The sequence below is a fragment of the Stylophora pistillata genome, chromosome 1, assembly GCF_964205215.1.
Source record: "Stylophora pistillata chromosome 1, jaStyPist1.2, whole genome shotgun sequence".
In the NCBI taxonomy this organism is placed as follows: Eukaryota; Metazoa; Cnidaria; class Anthozoa; order Scleractinia; family Pocilloporidae; genus Stylophora; species Stylophora pistillata.
This window is the reverse complement of record NC_142519.1, coordinates 34,584,770-34,602,971: the sequence shown is the minus strand read 5'-3', so window position 1 is coordinate 34,602,971 and position 18,202 is coordinate 34,584,770. Positions and strand designations below refer to the sequence as shown.

The 18,202-nt window shown below is 36.2% G+C and overlaps 1 protein-coding gene and 1 long non-coding RNA gene across 3 annotated transcripts in view; both read left to right on the top strand.

Moving 5' to 3' along the window:
* Positions 1-3,870: 3,870 nt before the first annotated feature.
* LOC111335047 (cGMP-specific 3',5'-cyclic phosphodiesterase) overlaps positions 3,871-18,202 on the top strand; it is a 22,382-nt gene continuing 8,050 nt past the window's right edge. Inside the window, exons 1-17 of one of the 2 annotated variants that reach the window (XM_022940880.2) lie at positions 3,871-4,630; positions 7,708-7,797; positions 8,065-8,133; positions 8,546-8,635; positions 9,425-9,565; positions 10,773-10,837; positions 11,667-11,730; positions 12,063-12,110; positions 12,647-12,722; positions 13,103-13,170; positions 13,304-13,396; positions 13,831-13,881; positions 14,252-14,398; positions 14,664-14,771; positions 15,180-15,289; positions 15,775-15,862; positions 16,246-16,346. In XM_022940880.2, the coding sequence (XP_022796615.1) occupies positions 4,010-4,630; positions 7,708-7,797; positions 8,065-8,133; positions 8,546-8,635; positions 9,425-9,565; positions 10,773-10,837; positions 11,667-11,730; positions 12,063-12,110; positions 12,647-12,722; positions 13,103-13,170; positions 13,304-13,396; positions 13,831-13,881; positions 14,252-14,398; positions 14,664-14,771; positions 15,180-15,289; positions 15,775-15,862; positions 16,246-16,346 (2,030 nt within the window). In that variant the 5' untranslated portion in view covers positions 3,871-4,009. The remainder of the gene's footprint in view (positions 4,631-7,707; positions 7,798-8,064; positions 8,134-8,545; positions 8,636-9,424; positions 9,566-10,772; positions 10,838-11,666; positions 11,731-12,062; positions 12,111-12,646; positions 12,723-13,102; positions 13,171-13,303; positions 13,397-13,830; positions 13,882-14,251; positions 14,399-14,663; positions 14,772-15,179; positions 15,290-15,774; positions 15,863-16,245; positions 16,347-18,202) is intronic. The other variant, XM_022940879.2, reaches the window with a different exon arrangement.
* Positions 17,015-18,202, top strand: part of LOC148742211 (uncharacterized) — a 4,430-nt gene continuing 3,242 nt past the window's right edge. Inside the window, exon 1 of the long non-coding RNA XR_015990446.1 lies at positions 17,015-17,943. This is a non-coding gene — a long non-coding RNA (uncharacterized LOC148742211). The remainder of the gene's footprint in view (positions 17,944-18,202) is intronic.

Here is an 18,202-nt window from a genome sequence, read left to right as displayed (position 1 = left end):
AAGTCGATTCGAGAATTTCCAAAGGCTTCTATAAGAATGTCATAGTGCTTGCGCGATGGGAACCTTCTGATTATGGACAAGTTACTGCGTAGATGGTAGAAAGCTGTTTTGCAAAGAAAATTCACATGCCTGCTCATTGACAGGGTGTTATCAAAACTAACACCGATGTTTTTAGCCGAGTCACTTGAACAGCTAAGTTTCTTAAGCCAAATTAAATGCCAATTCTGAAAATATGCAGATGATTAGACTATGATTCTGTTCAGGAACAAAGAAGTCTCAGTCGATCGACAACTGTTCTTTGACAGGGAATGGCCTTCAAACAAACCCTCTCAATAGGCCAGTATTAGAAATTTTCCCAGCTACGGAAGAATTCAAAACAAGTGAAATACACCTGCGGCCACAAAAGATATCAGGTTTTGAATGCTATACCATTTGCTTAAAGCAAGATATTTGGGCGACATTTCAAAAACTGTCCTCACCTCCCGGAAAAATTCCTTATTATAAATGGTCAGGAGCTAAAGCTGGATGACGCATTAGTAATGAACTTGTTTCAGTTTGGGTCTCAAAGAACAAAACTGCTAACCTTGACGACGGAACCAACACCTCCGAAAAAGGTCGCAAGATGTGTCGGATACGTAAAACATCCACAAATTAAAAAAAATCAATGAAATTACATGATCAACCTTAAAAGTTCTTACTGAACGTTACACAGGAGTGGCCATGGTAACACAGAAATGTATGGAGAACATATATTTCCATACCCTTGTGACCTGAAGATATCAGGTTTTTTCAGTGGCTGTTAAATTTGTCCATGATCTGCTTTTAACTTGCTCTTACTTTCAGTGTTTCGAGTTTTGTTCATGTTTTGTTCTATTAACTATGATGTAAAGCACTGGCTTCTCAGTCACTCAGTTGGCATTCCATATGATGGTTGTGTTTATTGACGTGTCCATCGTTAATTGGAATAGTTACTAGAACTTGTCGGTTTGACTTGAGTTGCAGTCAAGTTGGTGTCTTTTCTTACTTTGGACTGATAAAATTTGAAAGAAAGCTTTGTGACTTAATTACTGTTCAACAAACATTTTCAGATGAAACCATAACTACTTCAATCAGAACACGTGTTTAAGAAATTCTTCTTGAAAGGAAATACCTATAACATAGTTGGAACTTCTCAACGGCAGGCGACCATCTGTCTCACTTTTAATGAGTTGTGGTTGCGTTTTGTCACTTGTGTTGAAGTCTGAGCTTTTTACAATTGTGATTGACTACTATTAGCCGGGTTTCTTTTATGATCTGCCATCAGCCTACGAAGTTCTGTTGCTGTTGTGACTTTGTTGCAAAGAAAACAACACAACCCGAATGTAAATAGAGGAAATGTTTATTCAAGTCCTTGAACTTTAGTGAACTCATAAATTCTCCCACGAAAATTACACCTGAGTCTTCTGCGATAATTTACGTGATTGCTACAAAAAATCCTCAAAAGATACGATCTTCTGGCGCGTTGTCTTCCGGCCTCAGCGATCACCTGTACGAAATAAAAACTTTCACGAATTATGCAAATTACGACTAAAACAAGTTTTGTCAAGATCTTAGTGACGTTTGCGTAAGCACTTTAGGACTCTATTGTAAATGATCTTTGGACAAGTTTCAAAGGCTCATTTGTGCCCATTGTGGATAAGCACGCCCCATTGCTAACCAAGAAGGTACGTGGTCTCACCTACCCTTGAATGAATGGATCGATTAAACGTGAAATTCGTTAACGTGAATTCTTGTTATGCAAAGCGCTCGTGATAATCCCGATAAGTGGTGATAATTTTCGAATTATCTCACTACTCTTTATTGTTGCATCTTTAAATCATGGGGATGCGTCCCTTCTGAAAGGAAATGGGCACGTGTAAACCCTTTGTTCAAGAATGGTAAGGCGAATGACATGGATAACTATTGGCTGATATCTGTACTTCCGACCATATCCAAGGTTTTGGAAAGAATAGTTCAGTATCCAGTTACGTGGTTTTCTGGCGAATGAAAAGTTACTTAGTCCTTATCAATTTGGTTTCCGCGAGGGCCACTCTACTGAATTGGCTGTCTTACAATTCAGTGACAGCATAATGGTAGTGTGCATCAATGTCTACTAACTGGGGCAGTGTTCGCCGATATGCGGAGAGCATTTGATACAGTGGACCATGAACTACCACTGGAAAAACTTTCGAAAGGATATGGAGTCACTGGAAAAGAGCCTTGGTGGTTCAAAGATTACCTTACTGATAGAGGACAAGTGTTGACAGTCCTAAGTACTTTGTCAGATCCCTGTGATATTACTTATGGTGTGTCGTATGGTTCAATCCTTGGACCATTGTTGTTTGTACTGTTCATAAATGATCTACCTGCTGCTATTAATAGGTGTGCTATATTATTATACGCTGATGATGCTGTTATTTTTGTACTCCACAAGGGCAATAAGATCTTAGAAGAAACATTAAATGACGAACTGAATGAAGTGAATAGATGGATTCAAAGCGTCGAAAATTGTAATTACGTGTAAATGTAGTACGGCATCAATTGATTATCTTAAATTTTAAAGTTTAGAGGATCGCCATAGCGCTCATAGGTTTAGTGAGAAAGTGTTTAAATAACAGAGTACCAGTTTTTAAAGAAGTACGTTAAGTTTGTATACTTGCCTGCCAAAAAAAGCTTTTATCATGATGTTTCAGTAGTTTATAATATATTTTTAGAAAATAAGAATTTGTCTTATAAGTTTATATTTGTACATTTCTACAAAGTCATAGTTTAGGACCCACTGAATTACTAAATCTTTGTATATATTCATATTTTACTGTGTTTAAGATTTCTATATAATTGTACTTCGTTTCCTTGATTATAGGGCTCCTATTAAAAACAGAATACCATGTATTCTGAAGGGATTACCCTATTTGAAAACAGGTCTTCTACGAGCATTACGTTTCTACACCCGCGAGAGAGTACGAGGCGTTGATCAAAGCGAGCCGGCTGGAGATCTGTGAGGGCTTAGGAGGTTTAGCACTGATAATTATTAGTGGGCCCCTTATGGCAAACCACTTTTCCATGTCAAATTGATTCTTGTCATTCTTCGTTTAGTTTATGTAATAAGATGTTGTCAAATGAAAGTCCGAGCAGTCCAAGTTACACCAGACATAAACAAAACAAACAGAAACAAAAACAAACAAAAAACAGAAACAGAAACAAACAAACAGAAAAATGAGACCAACAAAAAAATCAAGAGCGGACCACGAACTGTTATTTCAGCCTTTATCGCCAACAAGCCATTTGGCTGCGAGGAGATTGCGGCAGAAGCGGCGAATTCGAGCCGGCCAGAGGACTGTGAGTGGTTTTTGTGACAGAACCCTCGCGGACCTCTCGCGCGCTTACATCACTCGCCGGCTCAAAACGTCACTGTACTAGAAAGAGTGTACTCGTAAGCTGAGAAGCCACCGAGTACCTAATCTTGAGGTCAATTTGAGAAACAACATAAAGATGTAGAGCGGTTTCAAACTTTTTAGGAACTTGAGATCGAGACTAATCTTTGGAGCTGCCATTTCTACCTAGTATCTAGGTATTGGAGTCGACAGTTGCTGCTCCAAGTAATGTTTACAGGAGCAACAGTATAAAAGAATGACAGTGACAATAAAGTGTCCATAATGTCTTTAAAAGGACGAATTCAATTCCTTTTAGAAATTTGTTGTGTAAAAATAACATTAATTTTACAATTTTTACCCGAAAGCTATGCCGGGAAAAAGATTTATCACGCAAAGAACGCGCGTGGAAGGTTACAGATGTATCATTAACTATTGTGACGTCAGACCAATTTACTCAGATAAGTGCATGAGTTAGAAAGACACTTTGGCCGAAATATTGACATGGATTGGACTAGAAACCATTCAACTCTGAAAACCAATAACTAATGTCGAGCGATGAAGCTGTTGGCGCATTAAAGTGAGAGCAGGTGCAAGTCATCAACAACACAATATTTGCTATGGCGAGCGACAAACCGTTGAGCAATGAACTTGTTGAGAAATATCTGGACGATCATCAAGATTTTGCCAAGAGCTACTTTGAGCGAAAGGCAACTTCCTCTATGGTTGACAACTGGATGAGCAGCAGATCGCATAGGCCTGGCTCACGAGCTATGCAAGTGAACCATCTTCAGAGAGACCTCATCAAACCTCAGCTAATTCTCAAAGCAGATGGTGATTTCAAGAATGACAAGCTGAATTCAATATTTGGACCGGCTCGCGATGAACGGAAACGTTCTGCACCACGACGTAAATCCAGCTTCAGAGATTTGGATGAGAAAGAGTTGTTTATGGAATTGATAAGAGACATCGCAAACGAGTTAGACATAAATATGCTGAGCCACAAAATCCTGGTTAACGTCAGTATATTGACAAACGCTGACCGCTGCTCGCTTTTTCTTGTGCGAGGTTCGCGTGGAAATAAAGTTCTGGTTTCCAAGCTTTTCGACGTGACATCTGAATCCACGGTCGAGGATTCCATTCGATCGGAGGACGACGAAATTTGTGTACCTTTAGGAGTTGGTATTGCGGGACATACGGCTGCTACGGGAGAAACTATCAACATTAATGATGCATATTCGGTAAGTTTTTCCAAGCTTTATCTTAAAAACTGTTTTAATCGCAATACATTTGAAGGAAAAATAGAATACTGGAATTAAATGATTGCTTGTTCCCCCCCATTGTTCCCTTTTTCGATGAACGATCATAAGGTTAACCAGGAAAAAATTTGTACAACAATTTATTCTTGTAGTCAATTTCAAGAAAGAGCTCTGACTAACGATTATGGAAATATTGCTTTTCAAATGAGTAAACATAGCTAGTTGAAAAAACGACAAACGCCACTTCTTACACTGCTGTGACAAAAACAAAAATCGTTATTGTCATCGAAAAATTTTAAAGGTTTTGAAATTTGATTTGTGAAGGGCCCTACACGGCCTGTTCATGTAACCATACATTTATTAAACCTTATGATAGCTATAACGAACGTTTTGCTTTGGAGCATTACTGCCTATTTTCCGCTCAGATATCGTGGCAACAATAAATGCTCAGAGAAAGAGCAGATTTAGTTATTGTTATTATCTTTTAAGGCTGCTCTCCCAAGCAGCACCGTGAGAGATAATTTCGGAATAATCAGTTGTGTCCAACTGCACACGATCGGCACAATGAGGCGTTAAGGTCTTAATTAAACTCTTTGTTGGATGCGAGGCGAGAGCACCCCAAGAGCTAGACTTGGACATTACTCCAACTCACGTGAATAAAACGCCGATTAAGACTGGTTTTGGCCGAGCAGAAATTACTTATGACACTTTCAAAGGCCAATGAGGACAAGTGAAGACAAAGATAAGAAAGTTTATCATATCCCGCCGAATCTCTTACGAAGGCATCCTGTTATCACATAACTATTTGGATTGGAATCTTTCTTGTACATGAGATTCTCATTTGTCCCAAATTATTTCCTACTTTGCAAATAATTCATATGCTGCCATCGGTCGGCGGTAATAGTGATCTCCTAGGGCAGTCTTTATTTTGAATCATTTCACGTAATGGATCATCAATGTTCTCCAAATCCAAACGCGCTGTAGAAACTATTGTGCTATCACCGTTACCGCAACATACCGACTAAGAGAAAAATGATGAACTTTAATCAAATTCCTAAATAGCCTCAGGGTGCCCCAAACATTTCCCACCGGTTGGTCATGTCCATTCACAGAGTTGGCTTGCAACCGATCGCTAACAAGAATAACGATTACTTTTTATTTTTCCTATACACATGAAAAAGAACGTCAAAACTTATACCTGAGAAGTATTGTAAACATCCCTGATTTACGTAAATCTCGCTTCAGTTGTTAAGATTAAAATAAATGTTTTGTCTTCCTCAATTGCAGCCTATTCTTTTAAGGATATTCTGACATATTCTCATATCGAGTGAATTCTAAAGTTGGAAACTCCGATACGTTCCCGCACTGAGTTCAATTTGGGCAAAATAAAAAAAAAAAGTGGACAGCGAAAGCTCAAAATAGATGCAAACCTACTGAATATGAAATATTGTCAACAATCGATGTTTTATTTCGTCGGCAATTAAGTCGTATGTAAAGATGAAATAAACAATCCCATCTGGAAACTCGATAATTAAGTCGTAGTCTGTTTAAATATTCACGGCAATTGTTTGCGACAGCGACAAGGAGCGCAAGTGGCAATGAAAACTCACTTCATACATTCCCCACAACTAAATAGACAGAGAAGGCCACAACCGGTGGAACAAGGAAATAAAACAAAATGATGTTCAGAATATTTCACTCTATAAATCTCCGCACTCGTTCATAAACCTCACTTATTGATCCTGGTGTATGAACTATTTGCTGTGACACTTGTGTCCGTCTCGCTCTAATCGCTTTGTTGACATTTACATTATTTTAAAGGATTCAAAACCATATCGATATTTCTCAGTAGTACGTATATATAACATGGGGATCGAACGGACTGAATACCGTAATTCCCGTTTAAGGAAATTCATTTGTCTCTTAATGAAAGCTGATAAGTAGGATTAACCTTGTCTCTCAAACCTTTCACGAGAACCGAACCAACCCTAACTGTGATATAGACAAGATGGCGGCTTTCGTTCGTTGAGTAAGCGAGTTTGATGTGTTCTTGAGGAAAACGTTTCTCAACTGTGGAGGTTCTCATGCCGACTAACAATTTCAGTCTTCTTGTTTTGTCAAAGCAACACAATTTCATGCGTTGGCTCCAATTTCTATGTACCCTGATCAAATATTGAAATAAGAATAAGTAGAAGTGACAAATCTAAAATGCAAAAATACAGGATGACATAATTTCGGTAAGGCATTTCAAACAATGAAAACATTTCTGAATTCGTTTTTCTTTTGAGTACAAGACTGATCCCAGTTGCTGCTCTTGTTACAAAAACCAAGGCGTTAAGAAGTAATATAATATCATTAAATACAAGGATGACGAAAAGTTAGTTTTCAGAGAAGATGCCGTCACTGCATAGCCACAATATCGCATGAATATTGCGCAGTACTGTCCAGTCACGGCAGAAAAAGTAATTTTAGCTAACTTGCAATTATTTTAAAATGAACACCTAGACTATCTCTGTTCGAGACAAGGATGCTGCACAAGTAGTTTCTTCTAAATGCTCGTGCGTGCGATGGCTTGCCTGTTGAAGACACTATTAGTCTGAAATCTCACGTGAAAACGTTAGATCAAAGGCGTTGACCTTTTTTCATCTACCGATATAAATGTCTGCATTAACTTACACATCGGACAGAGAGGAGACCAGACGATCGCTTTTGCCAATAATGACATGAGGGACAAAAGAAGCAGAGAAAAAACTGCCTCGTCTCATATATCCTCAAAGCCCTTCTGGTCGTTCATTTAAGAACACAGTGGTTTACAGACTTTCTTCTCAAAGCGACATTGGAATTGGCAAACCTCTTTTTGTACTCGACACCTTGACTCTCTTGGGATCACCAAACGCTTCTCATTTAAATAATCTTTTTCGAGTTTCCTTTATGCCCGTCATACTCATCTAAGTTAATTCGACAAAGAGATAAAGCTCGAAACGTCTCTTGCCTACCTTGCTCAACCGATCTTTTGACGGTTTATCAATGTTAAACTGTTTCATAACGATTTGTTTTAGGATCCTCGATTTAATTCAGAAGTCGACAAGACCACTGGATACAGAACACACAGTATTTTATGTATGCCAATCAAAAGTCATGATGGCGAGGTAAAAAACAACGGGTTTATTCTTATTTTAATCTAATGGCTAGACTTAATGGAAATTAGTTGAACAACAACGAAAACAAAAACACTAAAACAAAAAAAAACCTTACAGACAATCTGAGAGGGAGTTCTTGACTCAAAAGAAATCCGGATCACCATTTTAAAAGATGATCAAAACAGGCCTACAACGAAAAATATTTAACGTGCATCTTTTCGAGCGCATTTCCCTCAAACTCGTCGCCAAGCTATTTTTTTCTTCTTTACAATCCAGGTAATCGGAGTAGCTCAGATCATTAACAAGAAGTCAGGAGAGCACCACTTCACTCAAAAAGACGAGGAGGCAAGTCTTTGAGCCGTCAAAAAGTGGTCAGCAGCTCTAGAGCATTTCAACATGGCGGACGAACTGGCGCTGCTGTATACGTACAGTACAAATAACACCCAAAACGAGTACAAATATCTCACGGTATTTGTACTCCAGAGAGTCGCACACGTTGTTTTTATTTTGACTCGCCCTGTGGGCTCGTCAAAATACAGCACAACTCGTAGAAATACTCAGCGATACCACATAAGCCTATACAACAAAACGTTTAATGAAATACTTCTATCACTCTCTAATGAATTTTCAATATTTTTTATTTGATAGCAGCAGTAACTTCTTGGCGCCCCATTTGACCTCAAGCACGTTTTAAATGCACGATATTTTTCACGATATCTTTCACACAAACTAAACATTTTTTTTTGCTCAATTTCAGGTGTTTAGGAATTATCTAACTTTTTGTGGAATCGGGATTACAAATGCTCAGCTCTTCGAAATTTCTGTACAGGAGTACAACAGGAATCAGGTGAGATATTATGATAAACTTCGTTCGCTATAGGTGTGTTGTAAGGTTGTCAGCTATGTGAGGTGATGAGTAATGACAAATAGTTAACTCTGCAGTTAACTCTCATGGCAAGAAACCATAACAAGATTATTTAAATCAAAAAAGTAGATGAGTCTTCGTTTTAGGGTCTTGTATTTCGGGTCTTTGTCTTTGGGTATTAGTTTTAGGTATTAATTTCTGGGTCTTCGGTCTTAGGTTTTACCTTTTGGGGTCTTTGTTTTTGCCACAACTCTCCCATTCCTTCAGTTTGCACAATGCTGTAAGGTTACCAAACGGTGATCTGGGTACACATTGTTGTAAGTTCTAAGTGCGACATTTTTTCTTGCTGGTGTTTCTTTTTCTTTTTGCGTGTTGGGAGTTTATTTATTTAAGTCTTTTCTCTTTGTAATTATACTTATTGTTTCATTATCGCTTTTCTGTCATTTTGTTGCTGCCTTGCTGTTGCATTGTGCTGCCTGCGTAATTTAAATATCGTGTAATAACTGTTTTCTCCATTTCGCTAGGTGCAGTTTAGTAATGTTATTTTATAGTCCTATTTCTGTCGTGTTGTTCGTTATTTCTTTCATTTGTACATTGTGTAACTATTGTAACCGTTTGTTATTTTCTTTAGTTTCTACCAGCGTCAGCTAATCAGGATTAAAGTGAATTATGTTTATATGAAAGACGCGGCGGAGTTGTTAATTTCAGAGGCATAGACCCCAGATTTCGCAAAATTGCCATTTCAGTTGTGGTGTATTGATTGAATTGTAGATCCTTCTTCAACTTGCACGTGGAGTATTCGAAGAGCAGAGTAACCTGGATACATGTGTTCATAACATTATGGTTGAGGTACAACAACTACTTGATGTTGAAAGGTGTATGGTTTTCCTCATGGATGAGGCATGTGAAACTGTAAGTGAATGTGAGGCAGGTCTTATTTCCTCATACTTGCTTTATGTAACTGTGAATCTTTAAATGATCATTATGGAATTAAAAAGTATTTTTAAGATTACTTTTTTGATCGCTATTCTGTGGAACCAGTTTTAAGTGGCACTAGTCTAAAGGTTAGGAGGGGGCATTGGGGCCTCTGGGAAACTGTAAAACCAGAGAAAAAAAACCTCCAAAACCGAAAACCAACAAAAATAGGCAACAAAACCGAAAACTGCATGCAAACCTGACAAAACCGCTACATTTTCACCTTTAAAGGGGTCAGAAAAGAAAAACCAAAAACCGCGTCAGAGTTTTCATGAAAACTGATAACCGAATGCAAAGACACGTAAAATCTGCAAGTCACCTCTCTGAACATCAAAATCGAAAAACCGAACTTTTTTGGCCAAAAAACTAAAAACTGATCCAAAAAACTGTCAAAACCGCGAAACCAAAAATCCCAAAGCCCCCCTCTGTAAGGTCTATCAATAGTGACTTCAAGTTCAGTGTTAGTTGTCTTGTATGTTGATTTTATACTTTTATTAATGCTTTACCACTGATTAACATAAGTGTGAGCTACAGAAGGCCATAATTATATAATTTATTTAATAACAATTATTCGCTGAAGGCGAGGTGAGTATCGTCGAGTAATCCCTGAGACGAAGTCAAGGGGATTATTCAACAATATTCACCCAACCTGAGGCGAATAATTGTTTTAGTATAATTTAAGAGCTGAACAACAGAGAAATTTCTAAAATCATAACAACAAAGTAACATTTTATTTGAACATTTTATATAAACCGCATGGAGTGGTTTATACAGCATCATATAAGGAACTGCTCAACCAATCAGATTGTTGGAAACTCTTTGCTCAGTGTCCAGCTCACTGTCAGGATGAACAGTGTTGAGTTAGAGGGCATGTGCTCAATAAAGATATGAATGAAAAAGATATATAATTAATTTAAAGCTCAGTCCTGAATTAAACACAGATTTCATGTATTGTCATGAGCATGGGACAAAAAAAGAGTCTGGGTTTTCCTCTGGGACTGAGGGACCCTCATGGTAATTTTTGAGCATAAACCTGAGGACAGTACTTTCAACATAACTGATCCTACTGATCCTAATCATAACTAACATTGTTTACAGAGTAATTGATTGTGAAACTTTATGCAATTGTTTTATTTTTTCATAGCAAGAAACCATCTTTTCCAAGGTATTTGATCTTCACCCAGGAGCTGCTGATGATACAGTGCCAAAGTAAGCTCACTGAAACTTTTATTTATTTTTTTTAATTTTATTTTTATGCATTGTATGGCAACAAAGCTGTTTGATGCCCTTTCTCACGAAATTAGAGTCGAGAAGAAATTTAAATACTTTTTAAGACTTTTAATTAGTTAAAACGTTTTTGTTTAAGTCTGCGTATGGTTAACATTATTTGTATATAATCTTATTTTTATTATCTTTTTTACTATTATATATTATATAAAGATAAATTTTTAAGATCACTTTATTTTATTCGTATGAATATGCAAGTTAGATCTCGTTGTTATGCACATTTGATCATATTTCAATGTCAATTTGTGTGCTATAGGTAATAAAATAATTATTATTACTGGTATTATGGTTTTGAGTGACATTAATGTAGACTGTCATGCCTTTTCTGAGTACATTTCATGGAATATATACAATCATGTACTTGAGCAAACTGATAATTAATGGAATGGTGGGATACTGATACTGATTACATGTACATTTTTTTGCAAAGGACTGGCCAGCTGTATGTTTGTGTTTATTTCAGTTTTCATTTTTCATCAGTGACAATAGCAGTTAATGACCTTACATGTATATTGAATAAAGCATAATATAATTACTATACATAGCTACACTGTACACCATGTAACTGCTTGAAAAAATCCAAACAAAAGTCTGCATGTTGGTGTAACTGTTTTTTTTTCTATCAAATTCATTGTATGTAGTACATATCCACAAAAAGTTGACACTCTTGACATGGCATGCCACCCACCATATGTGTGCCCATGTATTTCTGTGGAGGGTCACTTATACTTGTGTTTGGTTTTTACTGTAGGACGAGTAAAACTCATTGGTCAATGAATAATAGTATTGCTTCATTGGTGGCAAGTTCTGGAAAGGTATTGTCACCTCTTATTAACCAGTTGTAGAGTAACTGACAAGTAATAAAAAATTGAGCATCATTGAAATTAATTGATATCATAACTAATATTGTTTCATGTGTGTATTAAACACAATTTACATGGTGTGTTAAGCTCAACTTCAAGAACTTGAATTCATACAAACTTTATCTCAGTAAGTTTGTTAGCTGTCATGAACTTTTTTTAAATTATTGTTTTAAATGTTCAAAATCTGTTATTTCCTCCTTTTCTCAGCCCCACAGTGTGTCTAAGACTGAGGAGCAAAGCAAAAAAAAAACATTAAACTAACAATGACTAAATCTTGTTGTTAGGCTTTGAATATTCCAGATGCCTATGCTGACAGTCAGTTTAATCCAGAGGTATACATTACACTGAAATGACCAATTTGTCACACAATTTAACTGTTTCTTTCATCTTCTCTGTTTTATACCTCAGGTTGTCTGCAATTGCCTATCCTTGTTTCAATATAATTTTTTCCTTCCTCATTCCCTTCTTTCTCTCTTTTTGTTTTGTCTTTCTTTCTTTGTATAGCTATTAGTATAAGAGCCATTTTTAAATACAATTTTTTTGTAGAGTATTAGGGCAGGTCCAATTTAGAGAGGGCTGGTTTGAATAGAAGCCTGGAGTGTGTTAATCTTTGTATTTCTCCAGCAATCATGAGGAAATCAATGTGAAAGTAAAGTTTTTTATAATCATTTATAATTAAACTACTAAGATGTATGTGTTCGGCCTTATACCTTAGGCTACCCACCATTATAGCCTTACAATTATAATACAATCTTTACTCCGATCTAACCTGAATTTTTCATCTAAAAAAGGACTATGTTCATTGTTGTTGTTTTTAGAAATTATACTTTTTCTTTTTTCTTGATGTTGCCTTTGATTTCTTTGGTAGGGGGATATTGAAAGTGGATTCAAGACAAAGTCTATTCTTTGTATGCCAATTTTTGACAGACAGCAGAAAATTGTAGGTAAGTACATGCATTTGATGTTGAATATATAGACAGTCCTCAGTTTGAAAACCTGCAGGCATTGAGTACATCTGTCTTTACTCCAGGTCAATCACAGGTTGTCATAGATTTACCTGAAACCTTGAGGTCAAAGTGATTGAAAACTTCTCACAAGACCTCTTGGGGTTGTCACATGTACTTTTGCACTTTTTTTTTTTGTCAACCTGTCACAAAACAGCTGCATCAATATTATTATTGTATCTATTATAATCTGGCTTGTAATAATATTTGTATTCTCTTTTTATTAATAAGTGGACAATTATTATAATTATTGAGTTGGTCCAAATGTTTCTTGTTGAGAAAGACATTTGCTAATTGCACCTCACCATATATCTATGTAGGTGTTGCACAATTGCTCAACAAAAACAGCGGTAAACCTTTTAGCGAAGGTGATGAGAATCTCTTTGAGGTAAACAGAATTTTTTATCTGACAATGTTCCAAGGAAGTCAATTCCTTTAATTTCAGTGTTTTTTTTTTTTAATGTTGCATTTTAATAAGTAATCGTTATCTTTTTAGTGAATAATCTTTTATCTTCCAACAGGCATTTGCAATCTTCTGTGGCCTTGGAATCCACAATGCCTTGATGTATGAGCAGGCATGCAAGCTGCTTGCCAAGCAGTGTGTTGCCATGGAGGTACAGTACGTCATTGTCATCATCTTTTAAAACTCTCTCAACCTTCTCTAGATTAAAAGTTATACTAGCTCATGAAATTTGCAATTACGTGTTCATGAAACTTAAGTATTAAAATGGAAATTCTTTATGATATAAAACAAATAGTTTTGATGCAGCTGTTTGTCTGTTCAGTAATACCATAATAGTGGTGTTTTGTGATAAAGAGACTGTATTATTTTGTAGAATTGTTATACCTTCATGATTTAACTTAATTTGAAATCAATTCTTTGTGAAGTATTCTTCCCGATTCTTTTGAAACAGCCAGAGGGTATGGTTTGTCCTGCAGACTTGTGGGAAAATACATGAACTCAGATTGAAGTAATTATCACTAAACTGTATGAAAACCTTTGTAGAGCCTTGTAGTTTAATTACCTTTAGTACATTGATTTTTTTAGGTGTTATCATACCATGCTTCAGCTCAGCAATCAGAAGTGGATAAAATATTGGTAGGTAAAAAAAAAAACCCTTCCTACAATTCTGTTCTGTATCTCTTTTCTGAACCACAATGTATGTCTACAACAGTGTCTATGGCACCATGATGTATGGAAATAAATTAAATGTTTTATCACACTTCTCTTAATGTTAGCTCTGTTACCATTACTGGTAACTGATTTTGTTGCAACATTTTGCAAAATAACTAGATGTGCAAAAATTGATCTTGTTAATACGTGACTGGTATCTGTAGAAGGATGAGTTTATTTGATCAGTATCTTAAGCTTTAATTTATCCAAAATTTCTATTTTTCTTGAGTGCAAAAATGTGTCTTTTTTTTTCTGGTCTCCAACACAACTGAAAGATTTTGTTTGCCCTTTTTAGGGTCAGGAAATTCCCTCTGCTGATGATTTCAAGCTGTATACTTTTGAATTCAGTGATTTTGAGTTAACAGATGATGAAACAATTCTTGCATCAATACGATTAATGCAGGAGCTTGATTTCATGAATGCTGTGCACACAAAGCAACTGGTAATTTTTGTTGTTAATATTATTGTACAAATAATACATAGTACATACCTGGTTTATGCACATAATTACATACATACATGCATTTATACCAGGTACATGCATACATAATTATATGTATCAACACAAGTTGTCTGGTGCGGAATGTGGATTCTTTTGCATAATTTTTATTATGATTGTATCATACATACATGTAGTCAGGTTATGGATGTAATTCCAATTTGAGTAACCAAAGCTGATCTTGTCTCTCCAATCTATATTGCCTCAGACACTCTGTAGATGGTTACTGAGTGTAAAGAAAAACTATCGAGCTGTCATTTATCACAACTGGAGACACGCCTTTAATGTGGCACAGAGCATGTTTACCATGATTACGGTGAGTTTATAGTTGTTTGCTGCAGAACTTTGGTCTTCAACCTATGATATGAGGGTGTGATCCATCCATAGGTGCAATTGTGATATCAGATTTTACTTTGAAGGATTAGACTGCAGCATATAAGCTATGGATAGATTTGAGGGGTGGAGCTTGCAGTTATAAAATAAACAGAATGAAATCTAAGTATTTTGGAAGTTATAATTGTCTCTGATATTAGGTTTCAATGGAATTGGAATGGGGACACGCATTGGCTTAGTTTCTTTGAGATCTTTTGATTTAAAAAAAATCTTTTAGAATTAAGTTATCTTCATCAACAAAGCTGATGCAGACGTGCATGCACGACCTCATCATCATGTTAACCATGACTTAATTATTTGAAACTGACATTCTGATTTTTTTGTTCAACAGACAGGTAACATGAAAAGGTTTTTCACTGACTTGGAGGTGTTTGCTTTGGTCATTGCATGTTATTGTCATGATCTTGATCATCGTGGTACCAACAATGCATTTCAAACAAAGTAAGTGAACAATTGAGCTGTATACCTAACTATAGAAGGAAAATGCCCTTGCCAAAGTATACAAAAAATTAAGGCGTAATTAATATAATCATTACTCTGCTAGAGACAGCATATGGAGTGGTTAGAGCACTTTACTCGCAATCTCTTTGTCCTTGGTTCCTGTCTCATGATTTAATTGAAGCAGATATGTGAAATTTCTCAATCTATGACTTGTAAAAATGTTTCCTAGAAAGGAATGCACAGTAAATGTACATGGTTGCTGATCTGAATCAGAAAAGAGGCAAGTTTTTCAATTTTCTGGCAAAAAAAAGGTAGTTGCGGTTGCTTACCCCGGCTAATTTGGGGGGTGGTTGATAAAAAGAGAGTTTTCAAAAGAGCATTTATGAAGAGAAGACGATTGTTTACAAAGCCAGGTTGCTAATGAGATTGACTGTTTTTGGGAAAGTTGACTGTTTCTTTAAGTTATCATATCATCTGCATAATAGGACAGAATCTCCACTGGCCCAGTTGTATGGCACTTCCACCATGGAACACCATCATTTCGATCACTGCATTATGATCTTAAATTCAGAGGTAAGTGCACTGTTTTTGTGGATGGAAAGGTTGGCGAGAGCTGATATTCAGCATTTTGAAATACTGAAGTGAGATCAAACCACCCCCGGCCACCCCCCCACCTTTGGGATGCAGCACCTTGTACAGTCCTCATAATCTTGGTGTGTTCATTGGTTTTTCTTTCTGTTGTTTTCGATTCTTTCTTCTTCCAATTCAGGAATGTTGCAGGATAACAAGGATACGGGTCAGATGTCAATGGCAACTTTACTATTGCCCCCTTGTAGTTAAGAACAGAGTAAAATAGTGCTTCATCTCATTATTTATTATTTATAGTTGTTATGATGGTGTATATAATAAATCACATTCTTTCATTTCTTAAATATACCTTACTTAATGTATTAAAGGGAAACAACATATTTGAGGAGTTGTCCCCAGATGATTATCGAACAACAATCAAAGTTTTGGAGCATGCCATCTTGTCCACAGACCTTGCACTGTATTTCCAGTGAGTAAACTTTATTAAGTTTGTTTCATCGTTTTTCATTATCTTAAGCCTGGACATAAAATGCTTTGAGCAACATGATGAGTACTTCACCACTCGTTTGTTTTTGGTTATGAACTTTCCATATGTTATGGGTGGTAATATATATATATATATATATATATATATATATATATAATGTAATTATAACAAACTGGTTCAAGACTTCAGAGGTAGTTCATTGTTTTATTATGACAGCTCGGTTTCATATGCAAAAATGACCACACATCAGGTAATTTCAACGATTGACCGTTAACTTACAACTACTGGCTATAAAAGATGGAATACGGTTGGTAGGAGATATAAAAACAATGCTACTTTTCCATATAAGTCATGTGACTGGTATGTATAATTTCAGAGATTGTTACTTTAAATGAAGTTTTTAAGGAGGTATCTGTTTCTATGGGGGAACAAGCGAAATGAGCTAGCAAGTTCATGCCCCTATAGAAACAGATACCTCCTTAAAAACTTCATAATAAAGTAACAATCTCTGAAATTATACATACCAGTCACATGACTTATATGAAAAAGTAGCATTGTTTTTATATCTCCTAGCAACCGTATTCCAGCTTTTATAGCCAGTCATTGTAAGTTAACAGTCAATCATTGAAATTACCTGATGAGTGGTCATTTTCACCCATACGAAACAGAGCTGTCGTAATAAAACGATGAACTACCACTAAAGTCTAGAACCAGTTTGTTATAATTATCAATGCTCCTCTAAGAGTTGAGCGCTCTCTGAAATACATTCAAATCAAGTTCAAGAATTTATATATATATTTAGTATAATTTCAGAGCTGAGCAAAGAGTTTCCAGCAATCTGATTGGTTGAGCGGTTCCTTATATGACGCTATAGAAACCGCTCCACACGGTTTATATAAAATGTTAAAATATAATAAATGTTACTAAAATGTAACAGAAAATGAAGACTTCATCTGCTATAAAAGTGCTCGATGTTAAGACCAGAGCGGTGAATAAAGAGAAGTTTCTGGCGTCGGACTAGTTCAAAAACATTTAATTGCTTCTCGGAGTTTCATGCTTCTCAGTAATGAAGCAATCATCAGGCAACTGGCAACAATAACGGTTACATGTAAACAGATACAAATTTGAAAAATGACGTATCAAGATGTGTCGGCGCGGCGAAAATGCTAAACGGTCGAGTAAATCTAAATTAGGTAAAGGTGTTCTTTAACAAGAATTTCTTAGGCCTAGTTTATACGTCGCGCTACAGTCGAATTTAATTCAGACGAATTTAATTCAAGGTCCCACAAGCAATTAAATTCGACGATAGCGCGACGTATAAAACGAATTAAATTCGTCTGGTAAATTAAATTCGTCCTTGACGTTTTATCCGTCTTGGTAAGACGGATAAAACGTCTTACCAAGTCGATAATATATCTTATCTTGGTAAGACAGATCGTCTTACCAAGTCGATAACGCGTCTTCAGTTTTAACGTCGCACTAGCGTCGCGTCGAATGAAATGCATACATTTTCTTAATGTATTTCAACCGCGTCATGTTTGTTTCCAAATGAAACTTCTGACCAGAGGCACTGCATTTGGTAAGAGAATTCACTTCTATCGTATTGATTTCGACGCATAAAACCACGCCACGATTTACGTCGACAGAACGACGAATTTAATGGAATTAGATTCGTCTGAATGAAATTCGACTGTAGCGCGACGCATAAACTAGGCCTTAGAATGTCTACATGTCGATGTCATTTCGTTCCTACGATTAAGTGACGACATTTCTAGTTTAATACAAATTATAAAATATTTCTCCCAGAGGCAAAGATTACATTTTTTGTTGACATTTGA